Source organism: Atractosteus spatula, chromosome 2 (genome assembly GCF_055471065.1).
Source record: "Atractosteus spatula isolate fAtrSpa1 chromosome 2, fAtrSpa1.hap1, whole genome shotgun sequence".
In the NCBI taxonomy this organism is placed as follows: Eukaryota; Metazoa; Chordata; class Actinopteri; order Semionotiformes; family Lepisosteidae; genus Atractosteus; species Atractosteus spatula.
In genome coordinates, this window is record NC_142707.1 from 8329622 (window position 1) to 8350414 (window position 20793).

General features: G+C 44.8%; 1 protein-coding gene across 2 annotated transcripts; it reads left to right on the forward strand.

Annotated features, from left to right (window-relative positions):
* The first annotated feature begins 1166 nt into the window (after positions 1–1166).
* stard7 (StAR related lipid transfer domain containing 7) lies at positions 1167–15562 on the forward strand. 2 transcript variants are annotated; one of them, XM_088909137.1, is made up of 9 exons: positions 1167–1233; positions 2035–2622; positions 7955–8124; positions 8541–8590; positions 8795–8905; positions 9626–9708; positions 10451–10550; positions 11102–11186; positions 11843–15562. In XM_088909137.1, the coding sequence occupies exons 1-9, from the start codon at positions 1169–1171 to the stop codon at positions 12025–12027; spliced, it is 1437 nt and encodes a 478-aa protein (XP_088765263.1). In that variant the 5' UTR covers positions 1167–1168; the 3' UTR covers positions 12028–15562. The 2 variants fall into 2 exon arrangements, with proteins under 2 accessions (XP_088765263.1, XP_088765264.1); XM_088909138.1 differs by lacking the exon at positions 1167–1233 and adding an exon at positions 1405–1483.
* Positions 15563–20793: the final 5231 nt, after the last annotated feature.

Consider the following 20793-nt stretch of genomic DNA (forward strand, 5'->3'; position numbering starts at 1 on the left):
TGTTTTCTTTCTTCTCTTTTCAGCATGGAATAAACCTATTACTTGTTCCTTTGCAGCCTACGCATGCTGACGTAGCTACCCACGTGAACTACTACAGTATATTAGTGCAACATGCTGTCCATAGATGAGCAGATGAAGGGCTGGCAGTCCTAGCCTAGGGCAGTGTTATACATGTTATAGCATGTGGATAAATGGAGATTGTTTTGCAGTAATCTGAATGTATGGGCAAAGGTAATTAATAATGACAGAAGTCGCTATCTGGTGTCGAAATGGGTTGTAGTCTGGTATGGGTGTAAGCGTCTTAGTTTCAGATGTGAACGTGGCACATGTTTTTAAAACTGAACTATTTTGTAACCGTGACGGTCTTGGAAATGAGGTAACAGCACCATTTATTGAACACTCCCTTTGAAGGTGAGACCACAGGGCCTCTTTAAGGTCACGTGTTTATATACATGACTTCCTGAGTAGCTGCTCACGTTTGCTAGGAGTCCGTTGTAAGTACAAAGCTTATAACGCACCTTCGCCTACGTTTTCAAGACCTTACGCCCGATCTTCTTCTCTTGCCCTTCAAAACACGACTCTGTCCCTATAAAGAGTTGACATTTGACCACCTGTCTAAAATATGTGAAAACACGCTTGCTCCACCGTTGTCCTCCAGAAAAGTACTAACAGCACAACGCTTTTATGCATTACAATACTTGTGCATAATGCCAACAACTGCATCCTGAATATCGAAAAATGTTTTTTTTACACTGCATTACAGCAGCAAATTCAAACATGACTGCGCTTTATATTTAAGCAAATTAATCTCTTAATCGAGAGCTGTTTACTCGGTGAATGGCTCTTACGGAAAGCCATATCGCTAAATTAAAATGTACCTTCAGGGACGGATACATTAAGCAGAAGCCTACAAAAAGCACATCCAGTTGGAAACAGGCATCGCTAAAGCCGTTCTTTAACCTTTCCTAGGAATACTTGGGTGGGGCCTATTACTGTACTGACCCCGAAAATATTCGTCACGTGTTCGTCACCCAAACTTGCTTGTGGGAGGTGGTCAGAAAATATGACGGACAGATAAGGAACCAATGTGAACTCGACTTTTTGCTGGTTAAACCAATGGAGGGAGTCGAGGGGCGGATCTTATGGACGGGGCGTGGATAATGGGTTGATGAGAGAGGAGACATGTGAGAGCTACTGGGGGGTTATACTACAGGCTAATGTGGCTGTTGAAGGGTAAATAGACGGGCGTCTTTTCTAGTTTAATCTAATTAAGGGAATAAGTACACTTTTCCGTTGCATTTGATCTTAGATATTGCAATCATTTCGTATGTAGTGCGCCCTAGAATAAGATTTTTAGGCGTGACTAATATAATTCGACAGGCGTTGTGCGTCTATCAAATACAGTACAGTGGTCATTAGGCTCCAAAAACAAGACCATCAAAGAAAGTTTTGCGAAATCCACGGATTGCCGAGTTGTCATTTGGTAGGGAAATGCACTTGTAACTGCATGATTTTATGTCAGCTGTTTGTAACTGTAATGGAAAATATGAATTAATGCGTTCGCTCGCTGTTGAAATTTAGTTCACGTGTACGGCGCAATTGAAAATATCTACCGATTTTATTTAGCTTTTGATACATCAGTGTTGTCAACAAATATAAAACGTTACCGCGCACACGGATTTAAAGAGCATTAACAGCTTTTAACGAGCTGCGTTTTAAGCACTGCAAACTGCAAACACCTTTTCATGCTTACCAGCGAACAAACTTGATTAGGCGTGTAAAAAAGGAGCTTGTGAAAATTGAATCTGATTGCAGAATTACCATTTAAGACATCCGGACAAGGGCTAATCCATCTCGGTTTGTTTTGCGCGCGATGGTGGTTTTTCGCTTCAAGAATAACTGACTGGTCCAGTAAAAAAAGAGGAAGTTTTTCTCCTTTAAAGCTCATTTTAGCTATACAGTCCCTCACACCTTCTGTTAATTTTACTCAACCGAAAGACTGCGTTGCGCTGACCTTTTTTCTTCTCTTCTCAGGACCTTTGCAGGATCATCCGGTGCCTGGCGAGGTGAGGGGCGTGTGTCACGTTCACTCGCGATTTTGCCGAGCTCGCCTTGCCGTGTCGTGTCGGAATCGGCAACCGGGCCAACTTCAGTAAACCAGGTGCTTTTCAAACCAGGCCAGCGGCGCACAACGGGGGTGATGTTCAAGACGCTTCAGCGCGGCCCGACCAGCGGGTTATGCTCTTACAACGTGAGCCACTCGAGGCTGGCTGCCCTGAGCACGCTTTGCGGAGAGGGCAGCGGGGCCGCGGCGTGGCTGGGCAGGCGGGCGGGCTCGGTGCTCTCCTGGTTGCAGAAGGGCGCAGGGGAAGGGAGAGGGAAGGGCATGATTGCCATCATCGCCAACCAGTGCAGCTTCGTGACGGGGCAGAGGCTGCGCCGCGCTTACCAGATCGGGGAGCTGTACGGCAGCCTGTATTCCGAGAGGTCCCGCAGGAGCCTGGTGGGGAACCTGTGGCGCCGCTTCCAGGGCCGGTCTTCGCGCACGGGCAAGCTGGTGGCGGCCTTGGCCGGGGTGTTCATGTGGGAAGAGGAGAAGATCAGAGACGACGAGATGCAGAGGTAAGGAGAACCGGAGAGCAGAGCAGAGCAGTGCAGTGCTGGAGGCAGGCTGGTCCTCACTACGGGCTGTCGCCTGTGATTGAATATATAATAGTAGTTTAACACCTCTATTTTATGAGAGTTTTATTCAGAGCGTTCTAACCTTTTGTATTCAGGGCTGGGGGGGTGCCTTGTCCTTGCAGAACGTAAACAAGTTGAACAAAGTGATGATTAATCCTTGCACTCGATAACGTCTATCGGAGGGCCATGTTATTGGTCTTGCGCAATATAAAAATATAAAATCTGAGATGACCCCTCTCTTCCACTACAATTTTAGGATATACTCTTATTACCCTCTGGGAGGAGGTACCAGATCCACTGTATAAAGACTAAGAGAGCATTTACTTCATTTATTATACCTAAGAGCATTAAATTGTTGAACAATGAAAAGATTGAATGGAGGTAAGAATCTTGTTTCTATTGTTGTTGTTTAGACACTTTACCAGCTGATTCTTGTTTTTTTTAATCTTATCATACTGGGTTGGGACCTTACTGAGCAGTGTTGTTAAATATTGTTTTGTATCATGGTATTGTACTGTTGCTGTATTGTATTATTGTCATACATGTTATATATGTTTATGAGCTCTTGATGTGCAAGACAAGTTAACTTTGGGGCAATAAAGATTCAACAGGTGTGCACCAGAGTAATGGTGGTTTCATTCAATAGAAAGGTGTATAGGTTCTGAGCATCCTGCTTTTCTGTACTGACTATAAATAGGCCTGTAGCAACACTGTATCACATAGAAACCACTGGCTTTCAATGTAGCTCTTGCTACAGCCCATGCTAGGCTTTCTGAATCTGTTGGTTCTTTTGTACACTAATTGCAAATCTTAACGACACGTCAGTTGTAAGCCGTGGTTTGCCATATGTCATTACAGGGGATTTCATGTTGCGCAAGTTGAATTGGTCTTCATAGAAAATGGTTAAGAAAAGTGTCTGATGCAAGTTCTGAAATAATGTTTGCTGTTTGGATGCAAAGCAACAAGGATCCAGCAAGTCTGTGCTGGCTAGTGAGTAGTTTTGGCTCATCAGATTCTTGAGGTGTCTTTGATTTCCTTGTGCCAGTTCTTAAAGTCAGCAGGACAAGGGCAAGTCCTCGCTAGTCAGAGGCCACACTGCGCCACAAGCCTATTACCCTGTTGCATGAGCTCCTTTAATCTCGTTAGCAGACTAGGAGATGCAGGAACTCGTAGTTAAGCTCATAATGAAACTCGGAGGCAGTCAGCCTGCTAGCAGCGTTGCAGTCCTTGCCCTCACTCCTGCAAGGGCTTGTGAAGTTCATCCTGACCCACGCGCGTCTGCTTTCTCTGCGCCTGGTGCACAGCAGTCAGGAATCTGTGTGAAATCGCAGCCCAAGCTCCTCAGACGCAGGGGCCATCTGCAGGTGCTTCAGGCCTCTTTATACAACAGGTGCTGGCAGGCGCCGTGTCAGGAGTGAACAGGGACCCTCCCTGGGTCCTGCAGAACCGTCATCAGTGCATGTACAAGCCAGGGAGGGTTGAAACCTCTCACGCCAGAGGGAGAACTCACACACAGAACTCCCTAGGGAACCTCACATCTTTATTCTCAGTGGGTTACCCCTGTAAATGTGCCTTGGGACAGTATATAATGCAAGCCCAGAGGTATGTGGCACAAGGGGTTCAGTGTGAAAAAAAAACAACATACAACTAGATCAGACCTATGGGCAGGTGGCTGAGAGGATTTTATCAGCCCAGCAGCCAGACTGAATTAATTTTCTACAGAGTGAGCAGTTTGCAGGGGAAAGAGCTCCAGCTTTTTTCTCTTGAAACGTCGATTATTACATTTGAATTGTTCTTAAAGGAAATGTTGACCGTTGTCATTCTAATCAAGACAGGGTCTTTTATTTAATATGCATTGAAGTAAGACCCCCACCTTACTGTCTGACATTCCGTGTCTCAAGTGACAATGCCTCCTTGTGATTGTAAGAATCGCAGGTGACATGTTTATTTTGCTTATGTATGACAGCAAGCATGGACATAAACTAGTGATTTTTGTCTACTTATAACAGTAGCCATTTGATAAGTGACAGTGATGACTTGTTTCAGTGCTGCACATGATCATAAGTTTGCACCATGAACAGATACAGACTGCCTGTCATGAGGTGCATTCATGTCGCTGAGCACTGTAGCCAAGAAGTGAGAGATGGGATTTCACCAGAGAATATTGCTCAGACCCCAAGCCCCTTTAAGTGTTGTGTTCTGTTTGCATGTAAGTAGGAATGTCTGTCCAGAAAACGATCCTATCCGGTCAGCTGGTTAAGATGAAAGAGGATCTCTGTGCAGGTTGTACAGATCAAGTCATTTAATACCAAAAGCATTGCTACAATCCTGCAGCCTGTGTCAGTTCCTATTTGTGCTTGGTGTTTTCTTTCAGTTGGCAGTCCAGGCTGCCCATTTGAACACTGTTCTTTGTGCAGTTGAGAACTGTGCCTAGACTTGGCATGGCCTCATGCTGCTCCTGTCTCTGTGCTGGCTGCGGAGGTCATTGAAAGAGTGTTGTGACTGTGAATGGGACAGGTGGTTAATGGTTGCCAATCAGAGCGAGCTAAAAACAGCTCAGCTGTGCCAAGCACTGCCAGTTGAGCTCTGTATCTCAATAGTGTTTTAACTCTGGCAGGAAACATTGAAACTCTTTCATGCCCTCCACTGTTGTAGGAGTGTCAGGAGGTAATGTAAACTCACGCTCTTACGGAGAGTATTGTGTCCTTGTGTGAAACTTATACCTTGTTTGTCTCTTTTTGTTACTGTTGGCTGCCTTCCTGGACTGGACTACTGAAAAACATTTTTTGGGGGGTCCATACAAAAAAATAAGGCTTTCTTTGCACAGCGTTTGTGTTCCATTTTGGGCACAGGCAGGTGTACTCATTGGAAAAGCAGCATGCATGCTATGATTTTAAATTCATTGAGCTCTTGTAAAACACTGAATCAATTATTTTCACACCAGCAAATGTAGGATGAAAGTGCATGTCTTGCTCTGAAACTTGGTCTGCCCTCGTCAGAGCTCCATGTTCCACAGTGTATACAAGAGTCACAGGTACACTGGCTGCAGGTATACTTGTACAGCAGTGAACTACCACTTGGGAAACCTGGGTCACAGTCTCAAACCCAGATTCAAACCAGTAAGGCTCAACCTGCGTTCTGCCCAACCCAACCTTAGTAGGCAGAAGCGCGTATCCATTCAGATAGTGAGGCTTACACAAGGCTCTGCAGATCCTCAAAACTGAAACAACTGACCCATCTTTTATGCAACAGAATGTGTAGCCATTTCCTTGAGACCAGTGTTGCTTATTTAGTTTTATTGTGAGCAACAGTTGAAGTAAAGGACTTACAGGTTAAAATAACTTCTTCAGCTCACAATGGTTGATATAGTCAGAACTTGCTTTTATCCAATTTGCGGCTGTGAAAGTTGGGATTCCCTTTCAAGTGTTTGGAAAGCTTTTTCTGCTTTCTACCTAGAGCTTGTGTTAAACTGCGGAGCCTTATTGTGCAACATGTCATTGCTCCGGACACTCTGATAAGTTTATCAGCAGAGCGTGTTGGAATGGCCAGTACTTCCACACGCACCTTGTGGGAGAGCACCTTGCCCCTCGGTAACAGGTGTGCCTTCTGGGAAAGGTGAAACAGTTCGGTTTAGGTGCCAATCAAACAAACGTAAATGTGATGTCCAACGTAAATATTGTAGGCCTTTAAATGCATGGCGATTTTTCTTAAAATTTTGAGATGGTCAGTGCATTGAGCTGGCATATTTTATTTGAAGCAGTTATCCGTTAGAATCTTGAAATAATATCGTTTGTATTTTACAATTCAGAGGTTGTCTTTTTTGTTACTTCTTTTTCTCATTTCTCAGGAACATGCTTGACCATGCACCTTAAGCACAGAAGTGGTTAGCCAATGACCAGGGATGTGTGCATAACACATGCCTTGGAACTGGTGTGAACTGACATGGCTCAAAGGCCAGTTTCTCTGCTGTCGGTCTTCTGTCAGAGCTCTGAACCCAGATGACCGCGCTGGGCACACAGCTAGCCGCTTCCCCCTCGGTCACATGGTGGGAGACAATGCAGAGACGGAGCCAGAGCTCTGTCCAGCACATTCCTCTTGGTTTTCTGCAGGGAGTCCTGGAACAGACAAAAACAGACTTGAAAGAACACTTGTTAGCGGAGTATGAAAAGATCTGTTGTCATCTGGCTTCTGAGTGCAGTTGGTGCAGGGATTCATCGAGGTCTGCATTCAGGTAGCAAGTATACAGCAAATATAGGCTAGGATTAGTGTAATGTCTGTGGTAGCTGAGCAGATTTTTTTAAAATGCAGTGCTTAAATAAAGAGAATGCATTTGCTAGAATAAGAGAATAATTTATCTTGGATAATGCAATTCAAAAGGAGAGAAGAATGTAACAGTCAGAATGAGCTTGCAGATTGATAAAATAAACAATTTAGGAATACCCCAATTCTTAATGATTCTGACTTTGCTATGATTCTTTCACATTTTTTATAGTAAGTGGCAGGCCTATAGGACATGAAAAAAGATTAGCACAAGTCTGCCCATCTGATATGTGTTTAGTGCTTTGGCAAATATTAAGCAGCACAATAAGGTTTGCAGTAGAAAGCATCACAGACATTATAGATCGCACTTGAAAAGAAGCTCTGAGAAGCCAGTGTCAAAGCTACTGGTGTCATTTCCTGGCGCTACATGGGGAAATAAACTTTAATCAGAATATTCCCCCTTGACAATTACTTTCAGTGGCTGGGGTCAAAGGTTAAAGGACAGGGTCAGTGTAACAATGCAGTTACTTCCAAGCGGAGAAAGTTGGGATGTTTCCTATGTACCTGTCGGTTATTGCAAGGTTGTCCCGAGCACAAGAAAGGAGCTTCTGATAACCTGTGTGCACCAGGACCTGGAAGGATACTGGTGTGTGATGATGATGATGATTCCGAGAAAGCAGGAAGGGGCAAAGTGCGTGTGGGACATTCCTGTCCTCTAAAATAGCAACAAAAGAAAAATAAAATCACCAGAAAGATGCAAGAAAAGTTGCATGGGTGTCTTACGCATGCAGTTCCGTCTGTGCTCAAGATGCAAGTTGCAAAGCGGAATCAGAAGTGTTTTCAGACATTTCTGCTTTGTGGCGCAGTGGAATGGCCATTCTCACTCGGTGCCTGAGGCTTGCTCTTCAGACCCCAGAGCCCTGAAGGTTGATCCTTGTGAGACACACCTCTGTGTGTGCGGGGAGGGGGGGGTTGGGCAGGCAGTGAGCCCCTCTGTGCCGATCCTGTGCAGGTGTGCCAGTGAGATGCAGAACGTGGAGCTGCTGAGCCGCCTGAGCGCGGAGGGCTGGCAGAAGGACCACCACCAGGGCTGTGAGCAGGGCTGGGAGGCCGTGATGGATCGGAAGGGCTTCCACGTGTGGAGGAAGCCCATCCCTGACAGCCACCTCTACGAGTACAGAGGTCAGTGGGTTCCCTTCTTCCATCCATCCATTTTCAAACCGCTTCGTCCAGTGCAGGGTCGCCTGTCACAGCGAGCATTGGGCACAAGGCAGGGATGGTATGCCAGTCAATCACATGGCACAGGCTATCACTCTTTTTTTTAAAGACCTAATAAAAAGTATGATTTCTCACAATCTTATGTCCTTAATCAAATAATCACCTGAGCCTTTTCATTCCTACACATTTTGTTAAATGTATCAACCCCACACCTTGTCTTTATCAGACTAAACTAGAACATAAGACAGGTTACAAACAAGGCCATGCCGCATGTAAAATTGTTTTTACGTTTTTGTTGGAAGGCCATGTAATTCTAATTCTTTTTTCTCTGGGTTTTTTTTTCTTTTTTAATCCGTCGCTTGCTTTCTGTGTCTGTGCAGTACTGGGAACCTACACTGATGTCACTCCCAGACAGTTCTTCAATGTCCAGGTAGAGACCTGCACTTTCTTTCAGCATGTTTCTGCGTGTGCTTCCTCTAAGCTAAAGAAATTTAGAAGTCCTCCTGTAGCTGGAAGGTTTTGTAATTTTACCAGTGCCAGTGTATTTGTGTATGAGTGATTGCATTCAGTGTGCTGGCCTGCTCGAGTGAAGCAGGTGTCTGTGTGTATCTTACTCCTTCTCTGTCCCTCCCAGCTGGACACAGAGTACAGGAAGAAGTGGGATGCCCTGGTGATCAAGCTGGAAGTGATCGATCGAGACGAGATCACTGGATCAGAAGTGGTGCACTGGGTCACACACTTTCCAGTAAGAGTCCCTCATTTCCAAGGAGCACTGGGTTTTGGGAAACTTTTGTAGCGCAGGTTTCTTCTTGAACTCTTTCCCAACATCACTACACTTCTGCTTGTTTTATTGTGATGTGCTTTGAGGCTATGCGGTCTGAAATGCACCCAGATCCTTATCACGAGGCTATGATGACACATAGCTTTTGAGAAGGACTGCAGTGACAAAGACTCAGACTCACAAGAGTGCTTTCTTGTCTCCACATCATGCAATTGTTCACAGAGCTTCAGTGATGTTAAGGCTGTCTTTATGGACCCTCTACATACATTGCACAGCTCCGACAGGCATGTTACACTTCTCAGGACAGGACCAGACTTGGGTCTTGTATGTGAACAGACTGTTTTCCAGCTCCCTGCTGGAGAGGAGACGTTGGCCATCTTGAGCAGGTCGCTCTATATCTGAAACTGCCCTGACATCTCGGGCATCTCCAGTTGACAGTACTCTGAGTGACAGGTGATGAATGATGACTGGAAATTGACTGTTCCGTTGTCTTTTATTCATAATTTGATTATTATGCAGTGCAGTTATTTATCAGTTGTTTATATGAATTACAAGTTCTTGCCCAAATAGATAGAGCCCTAAGCAGCCCTAGAGATAATGCGTGTCAAGTCTTTCTGTGTGTATTATGTAGTATATTCAGTCTTCCTGTATGTATATACATCATGAGCTCTTTTTTTCTTTCAGTACCCGATGTATTCCCGGGATTATGTGTACGTCCGCAGATACAGTGTGGATCTGGAGAACAATTTAATGATTTTAGTGTCCAGGTAAGGGACGTTTCCAATTCTCACTGCACTCCTTGATTTATTCGTTCCAATTACTGCAGGCTAGAGCATTTACTTTCTTAAATTCACCTGACTCAGTGCTGTCTCCCTCCTTTTTGGAAATCATTATCACATAACTGTAGATGCATCCCTATGCAAATGAAAATAGAAATCATAATACATTTCCAGTTGAGCCTCTTGGCTGGCTGTTGCTTTGTAAATCTCTGTGGCTTCTTTAAATGGATATTATTTAGGGAAGCATGGTGGCACAGTAACATTGCCGCCTCACAGCTCAAGAGCCGTGGGTTCAATTCCTGGGTGCTAGCTGTGGGGAGTTTGTATGTTCTCCCTGTGTTTGCATGGGTTTCCTCTGGGAACTCTGGTTTCCTTCCACAGTTCATAGTGGCCTAATGGATAAGGCACTGTACCCCTAAGCCAGTGATTGTGGGTTCGCGTCCCATCTGGGATGGTCTTGTCCACAGTTCGTAAACATCCTGGTAGTTTAATTGGGCTTCTGGGAAAAGTGGCCCTGGTGAGAGTGTGTGCGTGTCTGCGTGTGCCCTGAGATGGACTGGCGTCCTGTCCGGGATGTACCTTGCTTGCTTTGCCAGGATAGGCTCTGGCTCCCCTGTGATCCTGTACGGGATAAAGTGGATAGAAGATGGGCGGATTTATCGTATATAGGTGTGTCGTTTTTTTTAACTCTACGTGGGCTTTTGAAGTTTGTTTTGTTTGGCCCCTGCAGGACGGTGGAACACCCCACTGTGCCCGAGACTGCGGACTTCGTGCGGGTGAGGTCCTACCAATCCAAGATGGTCATCCGCCCACACAAATCGTTCGATGAGGTGAGTTGTAGTTTCACAGACGCGCATCAGTGGTGTTCCAGTTGGACTGTCCGATGTGTGGCAGGTTAACCACTGCTCTCCAGTGAAGACCAATTACAGGAGAAATTGCACAGGTTTGCAATTTCACATGATTGGACCTCATGGAAATCTATTGCTCCTTTGATTCACACGGACACTTGCACAGTAAAGCCCTAGACACTACAGCCAAGCATGAACATAATTATCAGTGTGCACTACTGTATGCTGTAGAAACTTTCCTTTTAATGTTTGACTTTCTGTACTGAATGTGATTTGTATTTTCCATTCATACTTCCTCATTTCTGCCTGTATTGTTGATCATTGATTACGTAGGTCCACTGGGATATGAGTTCCCCTTCTTGAACTTCTCCCACACCGTCTTTGTTAATGCTCTTTGTATCTTTGTTAAATGAAGTCATTATCCCCCTTTGTGTGGAAGAGGCTGATGATTCAGTGGTGTTGTGGATGCGAGGTAAGGGGTCAGGTGACTGCAGCGAGAAGTGTGTCTCTGAACAGTGTGCTCCTCTGTGCAGAACGGCTTTGACTACCTGCTGACATACAGTGACGACCCCCAGACTGTGTTCCCACGGTACTGTGTCAGCTGGATGGTGTCTAGCGGTAAGGGCACTTCTCTTCACCCACAGTGCACTCCGGAATATTCATAATGGAGCCAAGGACACGAGGGGGGCTGTAAAGTGGGAGAGGGGGAAACCAGGCTAATTGTTTGAAGCTCATGATGTACCTTCAGAGTGAGTTTATGTTAAAATAAAAAGCAGCAGCAAGCAAAATATAGATGAAGGTTTCTTTAACGTAAAACTAACCTGACAAGGTTTGTCCTTGTCATTCTTATGTTAAACTTTTGACTGCAGCCACTTTTCATCCTTTACTACTGCTTTTGCATAAAATATTGGCAGCTCACCCTCATACTTTAAGTTCTTTTTGATATTTGCAAGATTGCATCAGTTGAATAACCCTTATATTTACTCCTTTCAAAAATATTAATGGGTAAAATAATATAGGACACAGGCTGTGGCATTTGATTATTTCTTTGTGCGCTGTTATGGTGCTGTGAATCTTGGGGCACAGTCCTGTTTTCTGACTTGTCCTTTTCTTTAAAACAGCCCATACACCACTAACCAGTGGATGACCTCTCTTCCTGTAAAAAAAAAAAAAAAGTGCATACATTATAACAGACAGCCCTGCTACAGTCCGAGCACTGCAAATGTAGTGTACTAAGTGTTCTGCATTTGTCTCCCGTTGTGCTTGGTTTTTAGGAATGCCCGATTTCCTGGAGAAGCTTCACAAGGCCACTCTGAGGGCCAAGAACATGGAGATGGAGGTCCGAGACTACCTCTCCGCGAAGCCCAGCGAGAGCAGCAAGCCCCCGCCCAGCTCTGAGCGCCTGGGGGACACGAGCCGGACAGGGCAGCAGGGTCAGGGCCACATGGAGTACGCGTAGAGTCGGAACCACCCCACCTCCCCCCACTACCACCCCCCAACGCACGGCGCAACTGAGGGGCCGGAAAACGCAGGCAGGCTAAACCAAAACCTCCAGGCAAGCACTGGCTAGCAGCAGGAAGCTGAGGCTCTTGTGAAGGAAGCCCGCTTGGCGGCTGAGGCAGAGTCCGCGGGCTGGGTTATGGAGCAATGCAATCCGTCCACAAGGGGGCAGCGTTGAGCTGTTTTTCTCCCTGCTAGAGGAAATGCACCCCTCCTCTCTCTTCCCCTTTCGCTGCCTGCCTGGCGGAAAGCCAGAGACACAGACCTCCCTCTCAGCCTAATGCACTTCAGCAGCCTGACACGTTCCTGTGCTGAAGCTGTTCCCCTCCCCTCCTCTCTTCTTTCGTCTTTGTTTGCAGGTACCAACCTTCCTAAAGAGATCAGGTGACCTTCTTACTGCTGCATTGGATGAAGAACCCCAGCTTTATACATTTAAAAGATTATTAAAATTGACATCAGCAGCTTAATCAGGAAACCCCTCCCATGTTTTGGCGCATTGGTTGCAGCCCCTGCAGTCTGGGCGCTGTGCCCGGTGAGGCGTGCCAGTGTGTGCATGCACAAGAGGGCTTTTGCGATTTCGGAAACGGTGACGTTTTAGTTTGAAACCGAGGTTTCCATTCCCAAACTCACAGCCCTTTCTTCGGTGCATTAATTAAAACTCTTGGTGCATGTCCATCTGTGGATTCTGCAGGCTTGACTCACACCTTCGACAGCCTTTGAGTTTATAAATCAAACCGTTTGTGGGATGTGTCTCACAAAAAACACAGGTATCATGCTGGACGTCAGACAGACAAGCGCCTTCAAGCTTGTGCATTGTCCTGTCCACTTGCTGGATAAAACAGACCCAGTATACAGTATGATGTGTTAAGGCAAGACGTCTGTGGAAAACACAATTCACGCATGAATAGCTGCACTGTTAATTTTGGGCAGGTGGCTGGATCAGATATTTGACTCAAACTCAGCCCCTTGATTTTACTTCAATACGTGCAGGCTTGTCACAGATTCATCTAGTGCCAGTGTGAATGTCTGAGTGTCTGAATGTAACTCTTTTCCAAAAAGCTGAACAGTTCACGTAGTTTAAGATCATTTAGATGGAAAAATATTTTAGTTTTGCTAAATCGAGTACCTTTTCTTGCACTGGCGACCAGATAAAAGCAGCTTGAAAGCTTTGCCGAAACTCTTGGTAAGCACTTAGTAAATGAGGCACTTGCTGTTTCAGCCTCTGAGAGACTCGGGTTGGATTTTGTTATTTTGAAGCACTAAATGTTTTGGAAGCAGTGTGGCTGCACGGAGATGATGGTGAATTTACAAAAGCTTATATCCGAAACTCTTGCTGTTTTTAATGCAAGATGAGGACCTAGGTCTGTGTGTGAGGGCCTGAGTTAAATGACATTGAAAAAGCTCTTAGATTTCTCCAGGATTTTAGCTTCAGAAAGCCAGTGTTCACTCCATCTGAGCTCTGCTTTTCAAACTCCTTTGTGAGCTCGGATCAAGGCTAATACTCGGTCCTTTCAGCCTCTCTGGAGGTGATGGTTGCTTGAGAAATTTCTAGAAAATAGGTTTTGTTTTCCTGATGGTATTTCAGCTGTTAGTTGTTTTAACAGCTAGGCATGTTACACTGGAGGAATCCAACGTGAAATTTCTATTTCTAGTAATCCAATCCTCCCTGTCCGAGGTCTGGGTGGGTAGGTCGCATGTGGGTGGAAATTGGGAATTCTTGATGAAATGGATCACCTGCGTGCACCTCTGTGCTCAAGTACTGTTCATGCAAAAAATGCACAGGTTCAACACAGTGTTCGCCTAGTCACCATCAGGAGTACAACAAGTCAGCAAGATGCTTTATTTTGTTTTTAAAAATGGTGGATGTTCACAATTTTGCTGTTTTCCATCTCGTTGGTATGCTTTTGTATCTCTTCTGCGGCAGCTCTCGGTTTAACTTCCTGGATCTGAGGGCTGTTTGGGCTATTTCGTCAAATGTCACCATCTTCGTGAGCTGCACCTGTACATGCTGTGCACTTCCCACCTCTCTGATAATGAGCTGTTTTATCCAAAGATGTGGAACAGCACGCTGGTCACCACTGGGCCTTAAAGCTCAACTGATGCCTCGTGCCTGTTGGGTCAGTGGCCCAGCCGGGGGTCCTGGTCATAGACCCTCCTCACACAGCCCAAGAGGCAGAGCACCACTCCTGCTGATTTCCCTGAGGCAGCTGCAGTTTCTGGTCTGCTCTTGACTTTTCAACTTGGGTTCAAAGTCCTACAGATTGATTTCTTTCTGGTGTTGCTAAAAACCTAAGCAATTTCTTGGCATTAAATGTCTGCTTTACCGTTTGTCTGTGTAGTGGAAATAGCTGTGGGCTGAGGAGGAATCGTCGTCTTTGCTTGAGGAGTTAAGAGAATGTAACCGTAGGGTGTTCCGAGATTCGGCATGATGAACCTCGTTTCTTGTTGTCAGCGTGGAATTACTAATCCTTGAGGAAAAACTCCTGAAGAGTCATGTTTTGGGAATTTTAAGATTCCGATGAGCCTCCTGGAAGCGATTTTACTTTGTTCTTCATATGGCCTGTTTCAGTTGCTCAGTGCCAGCACCTGCTGTCTCAGTGACTGCGGATAATGCATACAATCCATGCTTTTCGTTTGTCTCTTGTAATATAATCACTTCCTCTGATGTATTAACAGGTTTTTATGTATTTTGCTAAAACAAGGAAAAGTTTGAATCGTGAAGCATGTCCAGGTGTCAGTTGTTCAAAGATAAAGAGCAGTTTTGTGTGAAGCGTCTTGTTCTTTCAGCATTGCAGATGTCCAAACTCTCTGACGCAGTGAATTCTGCAGCTGGTGCCTGATCTGGGAGTCCTAAGAGCTGTACATTGAAATGATGGAGCTTCACATTGATTAGAAAAAGACATCTTTAAAGACAGGGTAATGTTTTGGTACTTCAAGCAGGTAAAGCTGTGAAATTTTACTTGGCAAGACTTTTTGTCTGTTGCACGTTTCTCAGACATAATGCAACTGCTGGTATTTAAAAAGAAAATGAGGAATTGAAGGGTTTTTCTGTAAATGTAATAAGAAAACAGGTTTGGATTCGACAACGAAATGCACACACGTTTCTGGGCAGACTAGGGGGTTGGGGCTCATTCTCAGGTGGAGTAATAGCTGGTTCAGTGAGTGAAATGTTTGCGCCCAGCTGTTGAATGTATTACTGTGCTGAGTGAGCTGAATTGTGCCTCTGCAGTTGTACGTGGACCCGAATTTGCTGAAAGCTTTTCCTTTCTTCAAAGGCTTTCTAGTTTGCAAAAAAAAATCTCTGTTCAAAGCCTGCTCAGCTATGTTTGTTTGTTTTTTTTTAATTGAATTAAGGAATGGCACTTAAAATTTAACCAATTGGAATCAGTGCAGGTTCCTGTTTGACAAGTTTTTTAAGTCTGTGATCGTGTGAATTTCTTTTTTGTTTCATGTATGGGGGAAAAATAAAACGTAAAAATTCCCATTTTTAAAATGTATTCGTTCTTTTTTTTTAATGCTTCACTTATAAAAGTGACACTTTTTTGGGGAAAAATGCAAAATGGAGCGACGAGGCACTCTGAATTACTAGTCATTATTAATTCTATTAATCTGCGTTCTCTTCTCTTTGTCTACCTTCTTCAGACATCTGCCTTCTCCGTATAAGAATAATAGGCCCGATAGAGGGGTTTTGAAAAGTGTGGCCCAGCTCTTACGAGGCACAAGACAAATGAACATGTTCTGACCCTGGTCGCATTAATATCGTAAATAGTGTTGTGAAATGAAGAGTGACTCATTCTCTTGCCCCTTTTTGAGGGAGAAATGCAGTTTTTTTTTTTTTTACACTAGTGCGGGTGTCTGATAATTATTTTACACAGCGATGTGGGTTCAGTTCTGAGCCCAAGGGCGTTTCGTTTCCATCTTCTTTGTCGATATACCAAAACCGTGTGTCCTTGTAAATATCTGACATGATAGGACATGCGTGATATTCTTCCATCCATCCATCGGTCATGAATGCAAGCTGGATTTTCAATAGAGGATCTCTCCTCACAGTTGTGGTGCAGAAAGAGCAGACGTTTTCCCTCTGTCCTTGATCTCTTCTCGTCAAGCTAAACTCGGACATTACCAAGTTGTTCCAAGACGAGAATGAACTGCAGGAGGAGGCATGATCCCAGCCAGCTCATGTCTCATATGATGTGATCACCATTTCAATCGGTCTCAAAAAGCCTTTGATACGCCCATGTCCTCAACTGACCCCATAACATATTTTTCCCGCTAACGTCCTCTGTAGACACCCAAGACGCAGGAGCTCTTTAATCATTCAAGAAAAGGGTGCAAGGGTGACACCTTCTGGCAGAAACGATTTCTACATTGGCTAATTGTTTTAATTTCGGACCAGCTCCTGAGTGATGAGGTTTTGCCTTAGCTTTTAATGAACACAACGAACACATTTTATCAACAAATTCCTGTTTCGCGTATTAAAACCGGAGAATGTTAATTTGGCCGAGATATTTTCGTTTTCATATGTTATTGTTTGATAAGACTGACAGTGGAGTTACGGAAGATAATCTTGGTTTTCCCACAGTATGTTTTAACCAGTAGTGTGAGACCACAGTAGGCTTTTATTTCGATTTCTAAAAAAAAAGTATATTTTCGTTAAATTGTAGGTACGTTTTGGATATCGCACACAGTTCAGGATTATAATATTAAACTCCCTTTCGGTGAAATCGACATTTTTTCTTCCCTTTCCTTCAACAATGGAGTTTTAATGGGCTGCGACCATTTACTGTTATTTATGTGCGATGTTACAAAATTCTACCTGGCAAAGTAGCGCAGACATTGCAACCAATCTATTAAAAATATTCTAGCGAAAATTCAATTGATCGCTTGTTTTTACGTGGCGTAATAAATCTGCCTTTAAAAAACAATTATAACGGGGTCATTGTTACAGGACAGCGAGCACTGCCGCATAATGGGAGAGGCGCAGTAGGCGATGGCACACCTCTCGTTTTTAACGTTCAAAGGGAGCAGTTTAAAAGCTACACGATTCTTGTAAGCGAGGCTGAGACCAGCTGAAATGCTAAAACTAGGTATTTAAAAATAATTAAATTAACAACGTAATTGCAGCCCTTTGAAATGATTCCAATATTTCACTGATCACTTTCTCAGCTTTTCTAACTAAGCTGCTTTGATTCCGTTGCGGAATACCGGAATCGGAATCACAGCGGCTCTACTAAAAGCAGAAGCCCATAACTGATGAGAATGGTCTAATGACGCTTTAAGATGGCACATATTTTTAAGATAAAAGGGGCCTATTAAGTTATTAGCAGATCTCGGGTGCTGGGCAGTGCTGGGCAAGAGGTCTAGAGCTTCCGGACATATTAGGGCATATTTGCAGTAGTCTCCTGCTCCTTCACTGAAAGAAAACACGCTCACAGGCTCACAGGCGGAAATAAATTGCGTTTTTGTAAAAGGTGGGAATTTCTTTAGCACTCAAGCGAAGCATAGTCAGGCGACTCGTTTCCGACCACTTCGGTGCCCCCACAGTCACCTGTGCAAGCAATGCTCAGTTCCTTCCAGTTTACCGAGGATCACATTTTAGTGCGCGCACATTGGAGCAAGCTGACACGGCAGGTGGCTCTTATTTCTGTCCCTTTTCTGTTTTTACGGTTAAAACATATAGCAGTATTTTTTAAAAAAATCATAACTGCTTCATCTGGGCAAAGCTCGACAAAGTGCAACAACAAGATTTTTACTCTTGTCGTAACGTAAGATAATCATTATATAAAATTCTCAATGTTTTTATCATGTTTCTGTTTCGGAGGGTTGCAGAGGGGACTCGATTGTTGAGAATTGAGCTGAATGGAACAATAATAATCCTTAAACTTACATAGCGCTTTTCTGGACACTCCACTCAGAGGGCTTTACAGGTAGGTCTTAACTCCACCACTACCAATGCGCAGCCCACATCTGGATGATGCGACGGCAGCCATAGTGTGCCAGTACTCTCACCACACACCAGCTATCAGGGGGGAGGAGAACAGAGTGATGAAGCCAATAAAATTTTATTTTTCTCCAATAAAGATTATTAGGAGGCCATGATTGGTAGATGACCAGGGGGAAATTCGGTCAGGATGCCGGGGTTAACATTCCTACTCTTTTCAAGAAACGGCTTGGGATATTTAATGACCACAGTGAGTCAAGACCTCGGTTTTACAGTACATCTCATCCAAGTGACGGCGCCTCTTACAGTATAGTGTCCCCGTCACTATACTGGGTCATTAGGACCCATCCAGTTACTGGCCAGGCTCACACCTGCTTAGCTTCAGGGGGTGGTTGCCAGTTTTGAGCTGCAAGGTGATATAGCTGCAGGCAAGTACAATAAAATAAAAAAATCAAGTGGTTAAATATGCTGAAAGACGCAGCGTTCTTCTGTAAGATTCCGCAGAAGACCGCCTGCCGTGTCCTGTTCAGGTTTACTGGATGGAGGGGTGCGGCAGGGAGCACAAGGTTTCTCATTTTCTAAGGGGGGGGGGGGGGTCTGATTAGTAGCTGTACTGCACAGGACACACCCACGGACATTTGCGCGCTCCCAGACACATGCACGCCACCGCGCCAGCGTGCTGGCAGTAGCGCTGGGGTGACATCATGTGCCGCAAGACCTACGAGTTTTTTTTCTCATGCGGTGTACTATCTTTAAAAGACATGCATCCTCTCACACACATTCTCTCCAAAGCAGGCCAGTATCACTCACGGTCCCCCTTTAGAGCTGTCTTAAGGCTTAGATACAACGCTCACTTCTATTATACATTTTGTGTACAGCATCCCCGGCGGTATTTACGGTTTAAAGGCTGCCCTTTACATTGATAATCGGCTACTTTCTAGCCCTCGTGTCGATGCTTAGGCAAATAAAATATACGAACACTTGTGTTACACTTCGCACGAGTCGTGGAATACAATATCGGGGTAGATTCGGTGGGGCATCTCCAGCCGGATGTCCGAAGCCTTTCTGTCCCCGTTGCTTTGCAGTGAGGTCTGTGCATCCTGCCAGCAGCCATTTCACCCTGCAACTCACAACCGGCAACCCACTGAAGCTCAGCAGGTGTGAGCCTGGTCAGTGGACCTCCTGGGAAAAACTAAGGTTGCTGCTGGAAGAGGTGTTAGTGGGGCCAGCAGGGGGCGCTCACCCTGTGATCCATGTGGGTCCTAATGCCCCAGTATAGTGATGGGGACACTATACTGTAAACAGGTGCTGTCCTTCGGATGAGACATAAAACGGAGGTCCTGACTCTCTGTGGTCATTAAAAATCCCAGGGTGTTTCTCGAAAAGAGTAGGGGTGTAGCCCAGGTGTCCTGGCCAAATTTCCCATTGGCTCTTACCAATCACGGCCTCCTAATAATCCCCATCTATGAGTTGGCTTCATTACTCTGCTCTCCTCCCCTGAGAGCTGATGAGAGTGTTCTGGCGCACTATGGCTGCCGTCGCATCATCCAGGTGGGGCTACACATTGGTGGTGGTGGAGGGGAGTCCCCATTACCTGTAAAGCACTTTGAGTGGAGTGTCCAGAAAAGCGCTATATAAGTGTAAGCAATTATTAATTATTATTATCCTGTCCTGCCTCTCTTCCCGCCTGTTGCTGTGTCTCTTTGGTCTGCTATCTCAGGCTCCACTCGACAACGACATTAGTCATCATTCAGAAAAACAGTACGAAGTAGAAAACGTAAACTGAAAACTCTTCTTGACGAAACAATTCTCCAGTACTTCAATTAATTGACATGGAAGGGTATTATTTTCCATGTACAAGTAAACGGATACGTCCTCGCTTAACGGTTCGTTTTAGTGATTTGTGATTTCATCTGTGATAATTTTATGCTAAATCCCATAGTATTGTACATGCTTCCTTAGAGGTTTAACAAGTAGAATTTGACATCTACAGTACCTCAACGATCAACTTGGTCTGATGGTGAAATCCTTGCTAGTGTATCTAACTGGTGTCTGATCCACCAGTTAAAATAGTGTTTTTGTACGGGATATTTTGGAAGGTACAAGCATGTCACATTATGCTAAACAGTGTAATTCATCTCTTGATTCCCCTATACAGACCAGCAGCGTGGAGCAGAGTTTAAGGTTCTGGACTCTAGCCTGGAGGAGCATGAGTTTAATTCCAGGTGCTACACTAGTGCTGAGCCCTACAGTAAGGTACTTCTTTTTATTTTCCACTGAGTTATCATAAAGATTCATTTGCTCAGCAGACACCTTCATGCAGGCGATTTCCAATGCGTTGTCTACCTATAACAAAGTAATGGCAAGGGGTCGGGGTTCCAGAGACTGTGGGGGAGGCTCTCTGAAAAGGGAAAGGAGTGATGAGGTGGGGACAGTGGTAGGAAAGGACTAGGGTTTGAGCAACCGGGGGGCCAGAAGAGGGGCTGGAATCTAAAACATCCCCGAGCCCCTACGTGAAGGAGGGGCAAAGGCTGAGCCTGAATCACTTGGCTGGGAAGCTGGTTCTTCATGTCCAGAACTCTGTGTGGAAGGACGCAGGCATTTCCTCTTCTCAGTGCTTTACCAATACCCTTTTACTTTCCGATTCTGACCCTGTATCCTTGTGACATGGCTGATTGGGAAAAAGTCCCCTGCGTTGACCATATTTATACCACTTAGGATCTCATAAACATGTTTTCATACTGAAAAGATTATCACATCTAACCACACTCTGTACAGGACAGT

Coding starts and splice junctions, on each gene's coding strand:
- stard7 (XM_088909137.1), top strand. CDS start 1,169: ATGAGAGAGGAGACATGTGAGAGCTACTGGGGGGTTATACTACAGGCT. Junction 8,591..8,794: donor GACAGTTCTTCAATGTCCAG/GTAGAGACCTGC, acceptor TGTCCCTCCCAG/CTGGACACAGAGTACAGGAA. Junction 10,551..11,101: donor CACACAAATCGTTCGATGAG/GTGAGTTGTAGT, acceptor TCCTCTGTGCAG/AACGGCTTTGACTACCTGCT.